The 22,436-nt window shown below is 35.5% G+C and overlaps 1 protein-coding gene across 14 annotated transcripts in view; it reads right to left on the bottom strand.

The window, feature by feature from the left end:
• ptprk (protein tyrosine phosphatase receptor type K) overlaps positions 1-22,436 on the bottom strand; it is a 241,201-nt gene that overhangs the window by 53,923 nt on the left and 164,842 nt on the right. For all 14 annotated transcript variants that reach the window (XM_015359378.2, XM_069195990.1, XM_069195992.1 and 11 more), the window contains exons 8-12: positions 16,486-16,788; positions 9,764-9,873; positions 7,757-7,958; positions 5,983-6,088; positions 668-941 (exon numbers count right to left, since the gene is read on the bottom strand). In XM_015359378.2, coding sequence (XP_015214864.1) covers positions 668-941; positions 5,983-6,088; positions 7,757-7,958; positions 9,764-9,873; positions 16,486-16,788 — 995 coding nt within the window. The remainder of the gene's footprint in view (positions 1-667; positions 942-5,982; positions 6,089-7,756; positions 7,959-9,763; positions 9,874-16,485; positions 16,789-22,436) is intronic.

The following is a 22,436-nucleotide window of genomic DNA, read 5'->3' as shown; positions in this document are numbered from 1 at the left end:
TACTGACTATTTGGATTCAATACCAGAAATGTACCAGCAGTCAGACAAAGAATTTATTAACATTTTTCAAAGAAAACAGGGAAAAAAATATTACTGAGGCTTTCATATCCAACACAAACACCAACCACAATCCAAAAAGCCTTACAGGAATACAGTATTAAGGAAGTCCTAATAGTATGTGATTTTAACTGCAGTTTCTTGGCAGGACTCCAAGAAAACTCTGTTTCCAGAGAAGTGGAATTATAGGATCGAATAGGACAGGCAAGTGCAGCACAGCAAAATCTTCCACAGACTGATTAGGTGCCTTTAAAATGCAATACTAAAGCAAAACGTATGAGAACTCAGGTTTTACTTCTAAATAAAGACTTAAGTCGAAAATTGCTGCACAGCTTTTGCATTGTACCAAAAACAATCACTGCTGATGTAAAAAGGTAATAGGGAATAATGCATGTCAAAATGGACAAAAATATATTTTTTTCAAATCTGCCCCCCCCCACCCATCACCTGAAAAAGTGGGAAAGCTTAATGTGAAGTTAATTAAATTGAAAAAAGTTCTAGTGAGAAGACACCATCTGTTGAATCTCCACAAACAGCAATCTAAATCCAATCAGTACTGGAATTACAACACCTTTCAAGCATAGCAAAAAAAAAAAGATAAATTAATTACCTTTTCTACACTGCTAACAGCCTGGAAGTAGATGTTATAGTTTTTCCTCGGGGCCAGAGGTGGATTCCAAAACCCATGGTAGGTTTTGTTGTCTCCTACTGTAAATGGAGAAGGCTCAGGAAGATTGCCAGGTGGGAGCTCTGCAGCAAAATAGTATGGGGACCCTCCACTGGTCGCACTCTGGTAGGTGACTGGGACTTGGTAGCAATCCATGGAGCTTGCTTCTCTCTTAGTTCTGTGAGGGTTCAGCTCTTCCACAACAATCTGGTAGGCACTACAGGAAAACAAAACACAACGAGGGTCCATAAACATGTTTAATTTAGTCTCTTATTTATATTACTTTATTAAAAAAGAATACAAAATACACCTGACAGCTAGACAAATTCATCTATACTTAATTCTTCATCAGACAAGATCAGTAGAACTGGGGTGCCTCTAATGGCAGTTCATTGAAAGACAAATGAAAATAGCAAATTGCTTTCTGGAGCAGAACGAGCTCATCTTTTAAACACACCGGTTCTCCACCTGGGGTGTGTCAGTTTTTCCAGAGGCGAATGCTGAAGACAAACATCCTCCTGAGATATTTAAATTTACTTAATAGTTGGAGATCATAAAATCAGCCTGTGCACATGGTAACCTACTCCATCAGCAAACACCAATATCACTACTGTTTGCCATCCATAAACTTACAATTTACCATAGCTATCTTTGAGTGTATAACTTCATCTGTTCTCAATTTTACATTTTGCACCAAAGCCATTTAGTAATGTGTTCTTATCCAATTTTAGTTGCCCTGCAAAAGGTCTAAAATAATTCAGTTCTGAAAATGTCTAATAAAAATGAAATGGAATGCTATAAATATACCTATACATTCTTCAAGAAGAAAGAAAGAAACGGGTTTTGTCATTTAAACTAGTGTAAAACTATACTCAACTCACTGGAATGTCACAACCCAAAGTATGAGCTGATCCTGGTAGAGTATGTCAGTGTAAAAGGGTCTTTAAAGATGTGGCAGCAGTCAGACTGAATGTATTACTATTACCCAGGTTTATCCAGTAATCAAAAGAGTCAAACCCAGAATAATAGGAAAGGGAAAATAACATGAAGCGAAGCTCTAAAAGCATTGCAAATGAAGTGCAAGTGATGGACATCAATGTTAACAAAACATTAAAAATGCTTTCTGAATTAATTCATACATATGCAAAAACATCTCTGAAGTTTATGAAGAACTTCATATTTAAATATTGACGGCCTTATGTTCAGTGCTTTTTTCTGAAAAAAAAAAGGGATCAAAACTGAAATTCCAACCCTCACTGATTCGTCCATACTAATTTAAGAATAGAAATTAAGTATAACTGTGCAGCACTTTACAATGATTCGTTTTTTCACTGATAATACTGTTAAGTGATCGTCTCCTATGTCTAAAGCTAGAATTACGTTACAGAACTCTGCAGCATGCTGTTTCAGGACCTGACATGATGACTGTTTTGAGGTCAGTCCTGCAGTACCAATCTACAGTTTTCATGTCATTAGTGACAGAATGTGCAGACAGCTATCCCCACCTCATGACCTTGCTATTGCATCTATTTTGGCTCAAAGCACCACAGATCTAAAATTCAAGTGACACACTATAATACAGGCACAGATGGACACAAAATCTGTCCACTCCACCAAAATAGACTTCTTCATTTCTGTATCGTTTGTCAATGACAAACTGCTACAAATTACCTAAACAGATGGCAAGCTGATTGCTTCGGATCAGTCTCAAACACCTAAACTTATTACCTTGAAATTAATGAAGTATATGTCTGCTGTATTTTATTTTCAAAAGTCAAACAAGAAAAAAATACTCAAGAATGTGAAAAATGTCACAGAAATGTTCAAATCAGAAACTATAATACATTGAATTTTTAAGAATTTATTCAAGCAATGTTTTAAATCAGCTGAGAGACTGTTGAAGGGGAACGCTATTTTTATATTTCAGTGGTAGAATCAGCATTATTAAGTGCATTTAAAAAAACAATAAAAGTAAAATGTACACAGTAACTTGTAAAACCTCAAATTTGCATCACAAGATTGGAAATTTCCAGGTATGTGCAGTGTCATATTGACATTACTGTCTGCGATTAAGAATGAGGCAACAAAACATCCGGTGAAGTGAAGTGGCCCTATTACATTGAAGGTGGGTAGCTGCGTCAGCATGCGTAGGCTGCAAAGGAACAAGTAATAGGTTTATTCCATGCTGAAAAAAAGAAGAAAGAGAACACAACGTTTCGGCCGTGGAGCCTTCTTCAGGTGTCAATTCTATTACATTGAAATCAAGCAGGCTTTTAAAACATCTCTTTTAATCTCATAGAATTATTGCTTTTCGAGACTTTGCTGACAAATACTACTTCCTTATTAACTTTGCATGTTTATTATTTCGGCAGTGAAATGCACAATCTATCTTTATTCCCTCATGCATCACATACCATTAGTCATTACAGTGACTAGTGAGCAGGAAGGGCTCCCTCACATCACAATGTCAAGGGCTCTGCAAAAGGTCTAAAATAACTCATTACTTGTACATTACTTGTACAAATTTTTGTAAAATTATTTTGTAAATATTTTCAGATGTCTCATCAGTTAACGCCTGCTGAAGAGAGAATGCTCATAAGATTCTTCCGCCTTCATGTTGGACAGTCGGGATGGTGCTGACTCAGTAGACGTGCTGTATTGGGCTGGAGCCAGATCATGCTTTGCATTCACAGAAACGTTTGATTTTGGTCTCTTGTCCATTAAAAAATTTGCACAACTCGCACAAGATTTAAGATAAATCGTTTACAATAGTGAAGAAGTTCACTTATTTGTTGTTTCTCAACCATGCTGGTCAGATTTGTGTAGGGACCAGGATATTGTTGATGTCAGGTGGCGACTCTCAGGCATAGAACTTTGCAAATCCTTTGTGGCTTTGGATGACCAGCCAGATCTCCTTAGTGTCAGGGAGGAGTGATGCATATTCCATCTCTTAATGATGGACGCCATTAAGAACGTATGGTATTTACTTGATTTGTGCCTCTCCACCACTTCAATCCTCCGTGACTTGTTACAAAAGCTCCTTTTTCTGTATGTTCATCACATTGCTGTGTGAGTTGTGGCTTGGGATTCCTGAGATATCTAATCTTATAGAAAAAAATGTATTTATTCTAAAGTTTTGTTTGTTATGAGATACAGAGATCACTACACTAATTTTGTGAACTTTCAAACGATTTTTACATCTGAACCAATTTCATGTTGGCATAGCACACTCTTAAATAGAATTAAGATTTTAGCTTTTTAATTTTCTTCCCAATTATAAATTTTATTAGAATGGGGTTGATTGTGAAGATTCTAAAAATAATTTCCTATCTGAAAGCATGATTGCAACGTCATGCAACAATACAAGGCACACGCAGAAAACAGGTCTTCGTATTTAATAACAAGAGTTGTAAAGTGGATACAAAAGCTTCACTTTTTTATACAAAACTTTCAAATAAGATGTATACCTCTATAGATCTATAGATGGTCTTAAAACATAACTGGGCCCATCTAATTTGAGTAAATATTTAACTTCAAACCCCTCTTGGTTCTACACAGTATATGGATACATAGGAAAGTAATGACTGTGAATGCTTAACATGAAACCATCGCCATGGAAAAAATGTTAGAAGTAATACTAAAGGTTCAAAAACCCAAGACCCAAGAGCACTGAAGCAACCAGCTCTCTGCCATCTCTTTAACAGTTATACCTGGACCTGGGAAATAGCTCCTGAAATAAGAGCTAGACCAATATAGTACACCACCTCCTCAGAGTGATTCATTCATAGGAGGATGTGACTTGATATGTGATGACTGTACTTGTGGGAAGAGCATCCAAGGCTGTGGGTCACTGACGTTACCGAATTTTATTACTTTTTGCAAATAAAATGATAAACATCCAAACTACTTTAACATCTTGAGCCAACTTCCAAACAAACAAAAAGTATTTGATCCAGTACTGGTTGCTATGCATGTTCCATGGCATACCATAACAGAGACCTGTGCCAGAACTGTTCCAAAGAAAATAAGCAGAATTATTTAATTCAGGAAAGATCATGATAAAAGGTTCCCGCTCTATTTAACACATTACCTTTGAAAACCACAGATGTAGTGGTACTTTAATGAAAATTAGAATTTTTATCTGTAAGAAGGAGCCCTTAATTAATTGTATGCTTCAGGTTTGTTCCATAACTTTGAAGGCTGATCAAATGAAGTTGTCACCAATGAAGTCTTCAAATGCTGAGATTTTCATTTTTTGTACATTCCAATTTATATTATAAAGCTTCTACTAGTTACACAATCCATTTCAATCTCATTGTATACCATCTGGGGAATGCAAAGCAGTGCAACAGTGCAACTGCTAAATCATTGTATTTGATCAATTCTTAATTTCTATATATGTCATACAAGTGATACTGCAGATTGTTTGAAAGATCCATTTGCGTTTTGAGCTTGGTTTCATAGCTTTATTTCACTTTTCACACAGAGTAAATATCTACTGTACACAAACCTCATGACCTCTCCATCTGTCATCCTAGTTTTGTTCTACTTTTATAATTAAGGTCTCCCTAGTCCTAAATTAATTTTTCATATCCAATCATTCAGTCACTATCAAAACGTTTTTGGCAAATTTATTCACACAATTAAATATATTGTTTTTTCTAAGCATCACAGATGTTAAACCTTAAAATACAAAGCAGTCGTGAGAGAGGATCATAGTTTTGTTTATTCAAGAGTATAATTGCTACATCATGATTTCAGAGAATGGGTCTGTATAGGAGGAAGAAAAACTATATACTTTATATTCATCCTCATTGTTTTGTTTGTCCTATACACATAATCAACATTTCCTTTTTCCCAATCATATATGAAGGACACCACATAATAGCTGATTTACTGAATCAGAGAGCCCAGAGTTCACTTCAAATCCCTTTTTATGACAAGTACCTTCATACTCTATATCCCCACAGATACTGATAGAGGGAAGGGAAATGAAATGAAATGGTAGAGGCCAACAACAGCAAATCAAATAGAGATTTGGGGAGGGGGGGGGGGGTAATTCTGGTCTTGAATATCGAAATTCCCAGAAGAGTTTTTCTGCTATTAAGTACAAGTCTATTTGTAGTCCTTGCCTTACCAAGAAAACAAACCTCCTGACAGCAATGTCAGACGAATACAGCTTGGAAATGAAGCACTTTATTAGCTGCTAGGCAACTTGCCAATCTAAAGTACAAACTGCACTCTGCTCTTACACATACCTGATAGGGGCACCTTTCGCTTGCGCAGGCTTGAGCAGCACAGTGATGGTGGTGGCAGTCTCATTCAAAAAAGCTTCAAAGCCTTCATATTCCATTAAAGTGGGGGCTGTAAACACACGGAGAAAAAACAGCAATTTTACTCATTTATTCAGCATTAAAAGGTCATAACAAAAAGGGGAAAGGGCTGTTTTTTGAAAGCTTACATTTAAAAATAATGTCACAAATACATAGATTAAACAAAAGCTCACCCCATCCTTGCAAGTAAGAACTCTTTAAAAGCACTATTATAAAATAAACTAACTTGGGTTTATTAATGCACTCTGTAATAGCACTGAAATCAATTCCAGGAGCAGACTTCATATTTGTTAATGCTGACAATCCAGCAGCTGCTGCTTTATTTAATTTTCTTTAGATATGCAATTATAATGCTAAAATAGCAGGCAACAATCTTACATTCCATTTACTCTGCTGAGATAAATGTTATACATTTTAAGGCTTATTCGAAAAGAAATGTAACCGTTTCTGCTTTCTTGTTTTAGCAAGCTATTGCCATCACATGCTATTAAGGAGTGAGTCCAAAAGCTACTACTCTTGATGTGCATACGTTGATTATTCTGAATGCAGACCACATTTAGTCTAAATTGTTATGTTTGGATGTTTTAAGACTTTACACATATCTTATAGAGATTATAGAAATTGCTATTAATTTAAATAATTTAGGTTTAAAATGTCTTCTGGTACACCGACCCTGATACTGACAAGCCCCCCAAATCTTGCCAATCCCTCCTCTGAACATTATATAATTTGGTCTCTGTTTTTAAATAAGGAATTATGAAAGCTACAGAGCCTGGGGTACAAGGATACCTGCAGGAAGGCTGTTGCTGCAAGTAACAGTCATAAGCAGAGAACACTCAGAAGCTTAAAAATCCCAAGTTCGATAAGTGGTTACCCTACATCGCATGTGTAAGTAGAAACGAGCGACATTTACTTTGACATAAATTAATGAAAAGGTTTGTATACAAATACTATTATATGTGTAAGCAAGCAGCCTTTCAATATTCATGTACACATACAGTACTACCAATCATGGGTGTAAATATCCTGGGCCGTAAGGCAGAATCACCTGAAGGTTTCTATTCTGCTGAATACAAGTACACAGTGACTTGCATTCAGTCAATGACTCGGTGACGATCCCTAACAAAGATAGAATAGCTGTCCATGGCTGCTAAATTTTTAAAGATGAAAACATTAAACTTCATGTTCATAACTGAGATTCACTGAATTTTATTTCCTCTGAAAGAACCTTGTACCACAGACATACACATATACTACCATAACTATATAATGTGCGATGTGTTTAAATTATACCACACCTTCCAATAATTTCACAGTTATACATTACAAGTAATGTGTGTATATAGTATATATATATACTCAGACCTTATTTTATTGAAATCTGTCATTAATATCCTGTTAATAGTTAAATTAATTCTTAATAAGGGGACCAAATGCCTATGCAGTCAGCAAATTACACTATGTTTGTACCTGGTGGAAACACCTTTGACTACAATTACTGCTGCCAGTAAATCACTTGTTGAATTACTTTTTGTCATTTTTTGATCTGGTTTCTATCACTTTTTCGGAGCTTAAATTTCACAACCATAAATATTCGATGATTCTTTCTGGCAAAATTGCTCCAGTTCTGACATGTTCGTGGCAGAACAAATGCCACCTTACACGTGGCAGGTCTTTAAGAGATGAAGGAAACGTGTACCAGAAATGTTGGTGGTGACGTTCAGAACAGTTGGCGGCCCAAAACCCTTCACTGTGCTGGCTCTGATGACAAACTGGTAAGTGGTCCCAGGGTGAAGCTGGGAGAACACGTGATGAGTGCTGTTCCAGGGTAGAGCCACTGTCAATGGAGGCCGTAACAAGTGGATTGAAGGATCAAAGGATCTAATGCTACTGTAACTAATCTGCATGGAAACATAAAATACAGCAATCACATATTTCATATTCCGAATACATTCAAAACATTCTACTAGTTTTACAACAGGAACACAACATTAAGGGATGGATTATGTTGTTTGAACAATGAATAATTATAAAATGAGCTAAGAATGAAAACCAATGACTAATTTCTAATCAGTTGCTGGTGCCAAACATGTTCAAATCCTGTTTTTGATATTGTTACAAATTGAGTGCGGAAATGAAAGGGAAGTAACGGAAATGACTGACTGGGTTGGTCAATAAGTAAAACAGAAAATCACAATCTCCGAAATGTAAATATTTTACAAAAATATACCCGATTGGCTGGTATAATTAGAGGCACCTGAGTTCTTGGTTCTCTGGCACAGCTTTGGTGAAAAGAATAATAAATCAGGCACACTGGGTTAAACGGATATTTATTAATAATAACAAAGTACAAAACACACAACATAAATGTTATGTTACTTACAAACCTACAAACAAGGCATCCCAGAGGCCTATGTCCTGACCAACATGAAAACCTCATACTCCTACCAAGTATTCAAATCCTGTACAACACATACAAAGGCCAACAGAAGAGATAAAGCTGCCTTCTAAACGAAACAGAATTTGACCTACAGTTACATTTCTCTATACAACTTGGAATGCTATACTTAATCTAAAAAATGCATCCACTAACCAGAAGAGTCTGTTTTCAGCCCAGGGATTATCTATATAGGAAATCAGAGTTTCCTAACCACAACATAATAGCAAGCTCACTCAACAGTTTAAATACTTAACTTCAATCTTAAAGGCTGATTGGAACAAGAAGCTTCCACCTTCTGTCTGTCTCTCCCTTCCCGACTTTGTCTATCTGCCCTTTTATGCTGTACTCCTGGACTGATGATGACACTTAATTCATTTACCCAGAACTTAAGCAATGTAAACCATCTGATTCCTTTGATAACTGCATCTCAGACCCACTACAACTCAGTAAACACCCCAGTTCCTTTCTTGCTATGAAGCTTCCTGTGAACTGTCAATGTTGACAGTAGCCAGGTGTTACTTACTGTATCTACATTCTTAAGACACTTTGATAGCTATTTCCAATACATATAACAATATGTAACTGGAGAAAGTGAACTCCAAGTGCTAGTTAAATTAAATATTTCAACTAGACGTTGAAGTTCTAATATTCCCTTACTCCAAATACATTAAACAACATTTCAATGTTCATGGCAAGTCAGTTCTGGGAAATAAAAACAAAGACAAATTGTAGAATGTTTATATTTAATAATAGCTAGCTTATTATTGGCTCTGTCTTGTTTTAAGTGTTCTAGCTATAATGTTCTACCTTGTTTTGTCTTTTTCAATCAAAACAATCTTAGAGATCAGATTAAGACCTTTATCTTTTTATTCTGTAATTTTACCAAGGTCAAAATGGCAAACAAAATATGTTTAGAGCAGAAATGGCCATTCACAGTGAAAACATGTCTTGATCTAATCTCTACACTTATTTTGATAGAATGCAGGCATCCAAAACAATACAAATACATGCAGCCTACATGGTTCATGTCATCCAAGAGCAAACACAGAGAGTTTATTGAGCAGTAGTGGAGTTAACTTTAAGATTTTAAAAAGTTATCAAAAGAATGTTATGTTTTGTGTGGCAGATGCAGATTTACAACCTCTATATCATTCTACTATTTGTAATATGAAAATAGAATAATCATAATGAAAAAATATATGAAGCTGGTTAGTAATAGACTTTCATTCCTATCTTCCCTGTCGATTTGTTAACAACCATGATTACCTCATACTGAGTGATGATGCCATTTGGCTCCAAGGGCTCTTTCCAGTAGAGGAAGATTCGGTCTTCAAATGGTGTGGCTTTCGTTGACTCACTGGGGACTGGACTAGGCACTGCATTAATGGAGAAGTTAATTTAATGAAAAAACAATAATTTCAATAAACTCTCACAGATTTATTTATTTTTTAGAAAATCTGCAGAATGGTATTGGTGCTATAACAAACATGTTGAACATGTGTGTCTACCACTTAACAGAAAAACAACCTAATTTTTTGCATGCAACACAAAAGATGATTTGTAATAAAACTATCTAAGGAGTTTCAAATTGCATTGCTAAATGGGTTTTTAGTTCATGAGAATGTAGCAATTTAAAATGTTAATCTTTTTTAATCTAATAACTTGGCAAATATGCATCAAGACAAATTAAATGTTTTCAGAAAACACAAGCATTCCATGAGCACCACACCATCACCACCCATTCTGTTACAAAAGACAAAACCACATTTCACTATGACTAAACGATCAAAGGCAGATTTCATTTCAGCACTAGAAGCATTTATTACAGAAAACATCAAATGTTTTTTTAATTGAAGGTTATCCCTTTGAATGGAAAAGCTCACTAACCCCCAGTCAGACAAAAGAAAGCAATTAGCCCATGCCAAAGTTAATAAAAAATAATCACATTCAAATACAAGATTGTCATTAGTTTTGTGCACTGTTTAGGGAAAGTAAGCATAAATATAACCCAAAAATTACAATACTTGCTTTTTAATTATTTGAATTGAGATGTATGGGGTAGGGTCAGAGAGATAATGTTTCTGTCAGGATTGCTTGTTGGCAGCAATTGTAGACTAGTTTCATGGTTTAATTTACTTTCATATACTTTGTAGCATTTTTCCATTAAGAATTAATGGTTATAACAACTACAGAAATATAATGCAGCTCTTTTTTGTGTTATTTTGCACTTCCTGACATTTCTTTCCAGGAAGTAGATATTCTATTGACATCCGTTGGTTTATTTTCTATAGCTAATCAACCTTTCCTCCTTCAAGCAGTAAATCCACTCCTCTCTTCAGCACTGACCTAGAGTACTTTAAATCCTTCTGATGACACAAAAAGCCATTACACCACCCATTAGATAACAAATGAGAACGTCCCAAAGAAAAATAAATTCTTTATACTATGTGATGACATATAACTCATTATATACAGTACAACACATATAAAGGAATAGACAGTAAATTCGTTCACATCATATGTTTAAGGAGCCAGGAGTTTTAATTTTGGTTAACTATATTATTGTAACGCTCTGGGGTTCACGTGGGTATGCGCCCTCGCCGCTGCTGCCTCAGGTCGACCCCCCACCGTCGGGGACTCGAACCCGGGCCTCCAGCGTCACTCAACAGGGACCCAGGCAGTTGAGCTAAAGGGAAATCTCCCCTCAGCCCGGCAGCTGCGGTCACTGCTATCCACAGGGAAGGGCGGTGACGTCACCGCACTGGTAAGCCGGCTCTCACAACCAATGGTGGCCGTATGCGTTACATTATAAACACATTTTTAAGTGGAAAAGGAAAAGGGTTCTATCTTGATTTCTGCGAAGTGTTTACTTCTCTTCCTTCAACTCTTCTAGATACCGTATATGATTTATTCAGACATGAGACATATCAAAATATAACTAATATAGAAATTTAAGAAAAAAACAACAGGAACAAAGCTTTCCTTTCAAAGCAAGCTTCATAACTTGCTTTCTCTGCAGATGCCAAAACTGGAACATATTCACTGGAAACTCTATAATTACGAGATTTCCTAAAACCTGAGCAGAAAATCATCAACATGACATCTACTCTACAAACTGCATTATGAATTGGTATATCCGAGATCTTACTTGCTTTAAAATTTTTATAATAAACCCGATTGTGAAGAATGACTGGTATAATAAGTAAACAGAATCTAAGCACACCAAACAGCTTGTGAGAATAACAATATTTATCTTAGTACTGCACATAATGCATTAGAATTTATGAATTATAAAAACTCTTGAGATTGGAAGCATAACTTGGAATAGTACAAATATTTTTGAAAGCTGTGTAGGCTCATGGTCATACAGAGCCGCAGTTATATGTACTGTCCATTATTTTGGTATAGGTATCTAATAAATCTATCTAAAAAATTACAGGTGAGAGAAGTTAAATATATCTATTACAGTAAGGATGATATGGACATACTACTCTATCTTGTCAAAGTAATTTTTTACAGGGCCTCACATGGATGATGAGACAAATGTACAAGCACTCCTTCCCCCAACACACACCTATAGCTTGCAAAAGAGGCACTGAGGACACATTAATTTGTTTCTGCAAACCAATACATATCTGAAAAAATATATTTTTTGAACTTCACAACAATCTACATGTTATATAATTGAACTTATATTGGCCAAGGCATTTGGATTTTAGTTCCTATAGAGACAGTACGTGGCAAGAGATAAAGTCTTTTACTCTGACAGCTTTTATATGGCACAAAAATGTTGTTCAACCCATTTGCTATATGGATGTTTTGCAATCAAAATCATGTCATGAAACCTATTTCATGATAACTACAGTATGCCTGAATTATAAAATCTGGAACAAATAAGAGTCTATATCCCTTTAAATGATCTATTTTCTGAAATAAGGTTTTAGTTTACCATGCATTTTACACTGTGACATGGATAAGTAACACTGTCTGTTCTCAAAAACTCGTGTTCAAATACTGATTGACAGTAGAAATTTTCAGTGCTGGAATTTTATATATCCACCCCAAACTTTCCTTTGAACTACTCCTGAAATAAAGACTTTTTACCATTGTGTAACAATAAAAAATCAATGCATTGCTCTCAAACAGAACAGTGTATTTTATGCTTTCCACTGATTTATGAACATTATATACAGGCAGTTTGGGCAGAAAGCTTTAGGTAGAAAAAACTGCCAGTACATAATGTCTGTAAGTTACAATGAAGAACATAAAATACAGTGTTCTGTTTGAGAAAGCAATGAATAGATTTTTTAATGACAATCACTACTGTGTTAAGTTAAGTTTAGTTATTCCTCAATGAAACAATGTATTCTTTCAGACATTAAAGACATCCAACATCCATTATCTTGGCTTTCTTTACAGCTGAAAGCAAATAAGCATTCTTGATCATGACCAGTCTTTAAATTGTCACACATCATACAACTAATGTAAACTGCATTAAACCAATCTAGTTCAGAATATTAAAAAAAAGCTTATTGTATGTGTCTTTGGAATCATAAAGGAAATGTGATATCACTAGTAGGTAAAGATATTTTTTTTCCATTTCCTAGGTTTCCTTCCCAAACTTTCTTCACAAGTAAATATTGCCTATCATGAACACTAAAAGCTATTTACTGTATGTCTGACTTAAAAACAAAAGTTAAATAGCCTTTTTTTGTAGACTGAGGATAAATAAAAAATTAAGTAGTTTTTTGTAAATGCAACAGTAATTGATGTTTGGGTAATGATGCTTCTTTAAACTATACTTTATGCACCCAAGTAAGTTACATTTTAATGGTTGAATTAATGACTTGGCACATTAGAACTGCAGGGTAAAGAGCCATACACTTTATATTAACTTTGATAATCGATCACTCATTATTTAGACTGATTAAGCCAATTAGCTCAAGAAATCATTAAATAATGGATTTAGCTAAAATTATGATAGGGCCATTTTGCTGTTAGCTTCTCCTTCATAATCTGGACTCTTTCTACGGCACATTAGGTCAACACATACTGAATTCAATATAGCCATAAAATGTATGTCCCACAGACTCCAGACCAGAACAACTACGACTATAGTCATTTAGGTAAGAGGAAACAAAGTTGCCTCATAAGATGCCTGAAAAAGTCACATTAAAAGGCTGTGTGAAATCAAAGTGAAATAACTAGGTTACAAATTGATGCATGAAAAACAGCACTGTTTGCATGATGCAGCATTCCAAAAGTGTTAGCACAGCATGCGTCTAAATACTTTTTTTCTAAACTCATAAGGAAAGAAAGTTGTCAATAGGGAGATAAGATATTGAGCACTAGTGTTTAAATATCTGTGAATTACTCTCCAAAGAATCTTTAACATCCTTGAATCCAGTGAACATTTAATTCCACAGTAAAAGTGGCTTGTATCTTACAGAAAGGGAGATTAAAAAGAAGTACTTCAAGAGTAATGTAGCATGAGCTAATGGAAAGACTGTCAACTCCATAAATACGTGCCATTCTACTTAATGCAGTTTTGAAATTCACAGTATGCATCTCAGCATTTATACACAGTTCTTGTAGTTAGTGCACTGTTTTATGTTTTGTTTTCAGGTCTCAGTCACACTTGAGCCAGACAGTGTGACACATGTTCTGATGTATCTTTCTATCAAGATACAAGACTGTTACAAGGTAGGAAGTATGTTTGAGTTTTCTGAACACAAAGACCAAGGCTATGTCCACAAATATCCTTCCCTAAGCAGTACAACACTTTGGTCCTCTACTCATCTTTAGGGTAGTCCTTAACCTTAGAGAGCAACCAAAGTGCATTGCTGCTGTATGTGCTGTAAACACATTATGTGGCATTTTAAGTCCCACAATGGAATTCGGCATAAAAAAAGAACAAGCATCTTCCTAAACTCAGAACACAGTCATGTAGGAACTGTGGAAAAATAGAGAGTAGCTAAAAAATAAATAAATAAAAATAAATTAAATTGAGAAACAAGTAATAACTCTTCCAATGATTCTCAATTATATTTCGAAAACAAATATTTAAAGAATCCATCTTAAATCATGAGACCAAACCATGGTTTTTCATAATTTAAGGTTTACTTTGATCTATTCTATACCACTTTCAATAACTTGCTTTTGTGTTTTCATCATTCAGGCCTGAAAAGAAATCCCGGCAATGGTCTTTCCTTTAAACTTCAAAAAAGACATCTAGGAGTAATTAAGAAAATATAGTCCTTTGGTGGATCTAAATGAAGTGAAATGAGTCTAACGGCAGCTTAAAATTTTTAGTATTTTAGCAAGTATTTAAATTTGTATTTATTTGTAGCTCAAGCTGTGTATAGTATAGAAAGCAATGATCAGTGAACAAAAGCCTAATATAAACCAAATCGTTAATCAAATTAAATGCCATAGTAGGAATGTGTGCATTAATTTTATTCACATTTTGAATGTTTTAACTGTCTTCAATATTTTAATTAAAAAAAATTACAATACAGAAAAAAAAGGAAATTCTGGTTATTAATCCTTGCACCATTACAGTACAGTTACACACATTATGTACAATAAGAGTGCATAATGATGTTAAAGTGTGCACTAAATGAGACAGTTCTTATTATGTTACTTAAAAATACCTTTTGCATTTAAAAAAGATGACAAGTTTGGAGTAGAGAATAAGAAAACAAATCAGCAAATTTAAATCCGTTAATTTTGTAATCATGCCAGCAGCCATGTCACCCTGAAGCTCACAGCTGGCAGCCCACTGGAGCTCAGCAGGTGTGAGCCTGGGCAGTGCCTGGATAAGAGACCTCCTCGGAAAAACTCAGGTTGCTGCTGGAAGAGGTGTTAGTGGTGCCAGCAGGGGGTGCTCACCCTGTGGTCTATGTGGGTCCTAATGCCCCAGTATAGTCATGGCGACACTATACTGTAAAAAAGTGCCATCCTCCAGATGAGATGTAAAACTGAGGCCCTGACCTCTCTGTGGCCATTAAAAACCCCAGGGTGTTCCTCGAAAAGAGAAGGGGTGTTACCCCGGCAAATTTCCCCCGGCCTTTACTAATCATGGCCTCCAAATAATCCCCATCTCTAAACTGGCTACATCTATCAGTTCTCCCCCTCACTGATAGCTGATGTGTGGGGAGCATTCTGGTGCACTATGGATGCCAACACATCATCCAGGTGGGGCTGCACACTGGTGGTGGTGGAGGGGCTCCCCATTACCTATAAAGCACTTTGAGTGGAGTGTCCAGAAAAGAGTTATATAGGTGTAATATAAGGTAACATTCTAATCCTACAACATGTCTTTTCACACTGTAGGAAGCGCATGGATTCCTGACCTGGGAATAGTTCATACAGATTTAGAAATGGTAGATATTACCAAACAACGTCAGTAATGGATATAGAAAGACTCTATTACCTGGTGTATTGAGATTTCCAGAATTTTTTTTATGTGAAACTCCCAAATTACAGGTAGAAGGCATTTGGAGAATTGTGTATGATTTGACTGAAAACTGGTTAATAGGAAAAAGCGTGCAGGTAAGGAGTAAATATTCAAATTGGGGTGATGTAATTAGTGAATTACCACAGGGAACTGTACTAGGATTTCTGTTCTTTCTAATTTATATTGATCTACATTCTGGAACAGTTAGCAAACTAGTCATCTTTATAGATTATGGCTTCAGGATTAGCTAATAGAGGCATGAAATTAAAACAGAAATTAAATTCAGAATTAAATATACTAATATATTAAACTATGCTAATTCAAAGAAAAAAGCATATATCTGCAAAAAGAATAACTGTTTATCAGTCAAATTCTATCTTCAACAAATAACATAATTTTCTCAATATTCACACTTATACAACTATTTTCCCTGGAATAGCCGTTTACCATAAAATAATTTACAGTAAATGAACATTAATACTTAGTATAAATGAGAACAACAACACAAACGCTGCCACAAAGCGCCTACCGTCTTCATCTGTTTGAATGACCACTTCATCACTCTCCTTTCGGCCTTCGGGGTTGGTGAGGATCATTTTAAGGCTCACATTTGTGTTTGGGGGAAGGTTTCCAACAATGTGTCGCGGAGCTTTGGGGTCCATGTCCAAGCAATCAGCTTTGCTCTCGTTATTGCCATTGAAGTAGTGGTAGCAAATTGTGACATTGAACGTGTGGCATCGTGTAATATTGTAGCCCAGTGACTCCCAGTCCACCGCTATGAACCTGGCCTGGGTCTCTGCAATCTTCAGACTTTTAGGGGTCCTCATTGGTTCTAGACAAGAAGAGAAATCAATGGGAATGGTAAGCAAATGATTAAATACATTTACAAGATATACCAAATATGATTAGAATAGAAAAAGAACAGCCTGGTAGCATCAATGTTGAAAATAAGTTACAAACAATGCTGATATACAGTAGTAAAATACAATAATTCACCCGTTCAGATGCCAATTGAAGCTAAAGATTGGATTTCACGTTATGCCATCTGAAACATTTCTAGTTGGCACTTACTCTGCGATGAGGTATGATTGATTGTTCATTAGTTGTTAGTGAAGACATGACTGTTTTAGATTTACAGCACAAAAAATAAACAGTAGAAACTGAAAGGAGAGCATATTTCAACTATTTTTGCCAAAACTCAAACAGATTAAGAACTAAATGTAACTGTCAGCAATCATTAAGTGGGTATCATGGTGACCAACATATTTGAAGAATAAAGGACAGAAATTCAAAAGCTGTAAACAAATTGTGAGGGTGGATATTTGTGTTGAAAAGCAATTTACAGTTAAGATTTTTAATACAGCACAAAGAAAATATAATGATTAAAGTATCAACATTAAATTTTGAACCAACACCACAAATGCTAGGTTTTGAATGTGAAATACAATACTGTAATTAATAGTTAAAATGCTAATGCTCATAAAATAATGCTGTCCTTTTCTGTTTTGTGTAATCATTATTTTTCTGTGAAATCATCAAATAAATATTTAGTTCAAACTTTTCATCTTCACAGCTATGAAGATTCATAAACTAATCCAAGTTCAAAGTACACTTAAAGTTATACATCAGTTAGAAATGTTCTGATATCCACAACGTTCCCTTGCTTTCAGTGAAAATAACCCAAGTTTTAGATTTATAAGGGGAAATTTAAAGCTTCAAAATGTATCACTAGCACTGAAAACAATGCCATGAGGAAAACAAACCACTGAAGGCCACTGAAAACGAACTGCTACAATGTTAATGATTGGCTTATAATATATGGCATTTATAAATCCTTTATTTTCTCACCCTGTACTCTAGGAAATGTGTGGACAAAACAACATGCCATTAGTTGAAGATAGACCATTCATACTACCAGGCAAACTGACAAAAAACAAGAATGTTTTCTGCATGTGAAAACACATTACCATGTCATACGGTATATACATGTGGCTTTAGAACTTAATATCACAGTGTTTAAAATAGGAAATTAATTTCAACATTTGAATTAAGCCCTTCTTGCTAATTTGCATTTTCAGAATAGGTAACCATAAAACTGTGAAAAAAGCATGAGTAAGTTCATGCCAAATTACTTTTGTATTTATATCAAGCTATTAAAAACAGTTAACCGAGTCGTTAACAGGACAGGTTCAATACAAGTTCTTGCAACACAGTTCATCTTTTCATCCATTGTGGCAGTAAGGATACATAAGACAAATGAGGAAGCCATTATTAGGATTCAATGTCAATATTTGGAAAGGTAAATGCAAATAAAGAGCATTAACTATGTTCAGAATCTGAAAATTGAGAGAACAGATGCTACAAGATGGACCATGAGGCCACTACAGCTGTCACAGCACATTTTTAGAGATACTAAATTAGCCAATATATCACTTTGGAAGAGAGTCAACATAATCTTGATTGCGATCCATCATCCAACCAACCCATGCAGGATACTAATTACCCTAATTGTGCAACTTTATTGCCAGTAAAAAAAAAAATGATGCAAATATTCATTTACTTTCCTATCCTTGCCATTACAATTCAGCCGGCTAGCAGTCAGTGTAAAAAGCCAGCTTACAGTGAAAGCAAATGCCCCTTTCCCATGTTAGCAGGAACCATTTTTCAGTGGAGCAGAGTGAAAGTGAATTACAATCTACCAGCTAAACCTGACATGACAGCATCAATGTCAAGTGCTCTCCCCTTTGTACAATATGAGACATGTTGACCATGTGCTTGACTGCTACACAAAACTTCTTTAAACCTTTTCAGACAAGTGGGAAGGAATCCCCTCTGCTTGCTTCAATTGTGAAAGAAGCAGTTTTCTATATTTTCTGAATCACATTCTTTTCTCAGATGTCAAGGAAAGTTGTTGCCAGTCCCAGGCCTACACAGCCACAGACCACAAGTTTCTATAGCAACACTTCCTAGCCATTATTTACAACAAAAAAAAGAATCTATTAAACCTTTATTTTGTTATTCTATAACCAAGTATGGAAGATACAGGGATTTAATTATTCCAGTGCTCATTATCTAATTCCAGTGTATTTATTAATTTAATAATTAAAGAATGACCTGCTGAAGTGGTAGATTGTGCAGAAGAAGAAGACTTACTGTATGTGACCTGCTGGACAGTCACCCCAGTCCCCCCTGGGCTACACACTCAGACAAGCTCAGTGCAGACCACTGCCAAAGATAAAGTTGTCTGATGTACGAATTGACTGATCCTTGCAGACAGGTAGAGTATACTCAATATAAAGCTGCTTGAGGGTAAAAGTGGAATTTGTCTTTTGTTCATGAATGCCACCGCTGTAAAACATTTCTACCGCCATGGATTCAAGTATTTGAAGGCAAAGTAAGGCTGCTCTGGAGTCACCTATGAAGCTGTCACATCCATTAAGTAAAGTATACAATAAATCACTGATGCAGAGAAATTTAAAAAAATGTGAGTACACCACTGTGATGTCCGTATTCCGATTAACTGTTGTGCCTATTCATGCCCATGTGTTTTGTACCATTCAATTTTTTAAAAAAGTTTTGTTGCCATTCACTGAAGGGTAAGTTGAAATATTGCAAATTGCATAGACTATGAAAAAAGCTGAAAACACTGGCTGGATAATTTAACTCATTACAAATAATCAGCAATAATAACAACAAATATGCAGCAGATACAATTAACTTAAAATGACAACAACAAAAAAAACAACACAAAGAACCCCCAAATGGTTAGACATATGGAGTCTGGTATAAGTTTGCAGTAGTACATATAAACATTTAGAATGAATTAGAGGTCAGCACAAAGACCGTGCGTGATTTTATGAGAGGTTAGGATGCTGAAGAAGGCTACTATCTGCAATTTACCTAATGCATTTGCATTAATGTTCTTCTGTTATGATTAAGAATAATAACATCGTGAGAATTACCCCAGACATTTCCAAGATATAATTAAATATTTTTTTTATTTTTTAATTGTTTCCACAAACATATGTACCCATCTTTCAATTCATAGAATTGCACAGGTCTTACAGGAAAAAAAAAAGTCCCCAACCATTAAAACTCACCATAAATACTTTTACACTCATAACATTATTATAAGATTGTAAGAATAATCATCATACTCTTTTATGGCAAAAAAACAATATATATATATAATTCAAGAAATACTACTCTATGAACTGTAGGTAACTGGAAAACTCCACTGATAAAACGGCAACTGACAGGGATCACCTATATGCAAACAGGATCCTAGGCAGAGTCAACATGGCTTTTAAAAAGGGAGGTTTTGGTTAAATAACCTATTAGAGCAAAGGAACAGATGAAAGTAACAAACAGCATATGATATAATATATTTAGATGTTCAGAAGGCTTTTCATAGAGTTCATCATAAAATATTAATTTTCAAATTGCTGGCTTCAGGGATACATGTTTGGACAGAGGATTGAATAATAGAAAACTGAGCAAAGATAAGGTGTGAATGTTTAGATTGGGGTGATAAGTAATGAGTGGAGTACCACAGGGATCAATACTAGGACTATAACTCTTCTTAAATTATATCAATGATCTAATGTTCTAAATTTGTAAACTAGACATGTTTACAGATAATACCAGAACAGGAGGTTTATCGAGCACTACTGAAGCAGCAAATTAAATTAAAAAAGATTAAAATAAAATTCAAGACTGGGCCTTTTAATCCTGACAAGTGCAGAGTATTACAAGCATTTTGCAAAGACAAACCATAGACACAAGATCAGAAAAAAATGCAGAGCATCAAGAGGCCACTTGAAATGGACTTAGGTGTATACTTTAAATTTATTCAGATCTTCTAGACAATGTGGTGTAAGCAATACAACCAAAATAAAAAAACTTAAATCATTGAATGTCACTGGATGTTTTTAAAATATACTAGCAAGACCTTCATTAGAGTATGATTTACAATTTTGTTCACCACTTCATAAAAAATATTGTTCCACTGGAATCATTGCAGAAATCAGCAACCAGAAATATTCCAGAGAAAAAAAGAATGTTCTACAAAGACATGGTGAAGGACCAGAACCCTTTTAGTCTTGAACAGAGAAGCCAGCAAGATGACCTGATTTAACTACTCAAAATCACCACAAATAAAACTAAATGATATCTACAGAATCAGCACTGAAATATAAACCAGAGGACAGAAGGGGAAACTTTGTGTAAGTGCACTTAAAAACAAGAACAAAGGGCACTTCTTCTGGTTTATAGAAGTATGGAACAAACAACCTTAACCAAGAAACAGCTGGTTGTGATCAATAGATTAATTAGCTATTATCTAACAGGTTAGATGTGTTGAACTGCCTCACTTGTTTCACCATTCTAACATTGTTTTCGTGCCCTGCTGTAAGTGAGGACTGACTAAGAAGGGACCACAAAGGCCAGAAGCTCTGGATAAACAGTTGTTACAATGTTAAAGGCCAGAAGGTGGAATTCTGCTTAATTCAGATGAACAGAGTGTCAGCAAAGTCACTTAGTATAGACTGCTTTCTTTTCAGATTGCAATGTGGCAAGCTTGAATTGAATTATCTTGTCACTGATTAAATGGAACCAGTGGACATTCACTGGTTCTTCTTCAAAGAGGCCTGGTGATTTTTCCCATGAAACAGGACTACCTTTACTCAGATATGCTTCTATATTGTCTGGTTGCAGTGTGTGGTTAGTGCCGGTTTTATCATTTGTCATGCATGTCTTAAACGAACAGTTTCAGCACTTCAGAACAGTGTTACGTCCCAGTGTGGTCTGTGTGTTTGTTTTGATGTTGTTCCACACTTCCTGACTTTGGTTGTTCTCCCTCCCCATCGGTTCATTAATTCATCCATCTTTGACATTGTGACATGATCTTCAATCAAGTCTCGACCAATCAGAACTCAGCTTACTCAGTATTTAACTTGGAGGTTTTCAGAACGAAGAGGCCTTTCGCTTGACTTCGGTACTGCTCGGCTCAGCTTTGTTTCGTTTCGCTATGGCTTCGCTTCTCCGTTTTCGTTCATTTCACTTTGCGTGTGTTTTCATATAGCTTCGGCATTTGTTGGTCTGTGTTCGTCTTCTTGTACTTTCATTTGTGTGTTTATCCTTATTCTGCCATTACCTTGGCCTTATTGTCATATCAGCCTCTGTGTTTTTTTTTACCCTGCTGCTTGTGTCTACTCTCGTTTTCCCTTATTTGTATTCGTAGTTCACTTGTGTATTTTGTGAACTTTTGTGTATTGGGTTAGTTTAGGTTGTCGGGTACATTCTGCTCACATAGTTGATCTTTGTATTAGTAACACTATTTTAGGACCAGCGAGTGCCTTTTGTCTTGTATGGTTTTGGGTAGTAAGTGAAGGTTACCTAGGGTGTTAGAAGATGCAGAAGACCGAGTGTTTCGGGTTTTGTTTTGGTAGATAGGTCAGCTTCCCCTCACTTTATTAGCCA

The sequence above is a fragment of the Lepisosteus oculatus genome, chromosome 2, assembly GCF_040954835.1.
Source record: "Lepisosteus oculatus isolate fLepOcu1 chromosome 2, fLepOcu1.hap2, whole genome shotgun sequence".
NCBI classification, from domain to species: Eukaryota; Metazoa; Chordata; class Actinopteri; order Semionotiformes; family Lepisosteidae; genus Lepisosteus; species Lepisosteus oculatus.
The sequence above is the reverse complement of the archived record's forward strand: the minus strand, read 5'-3'. Positions and strand labels throughout refer to the sequence as shown.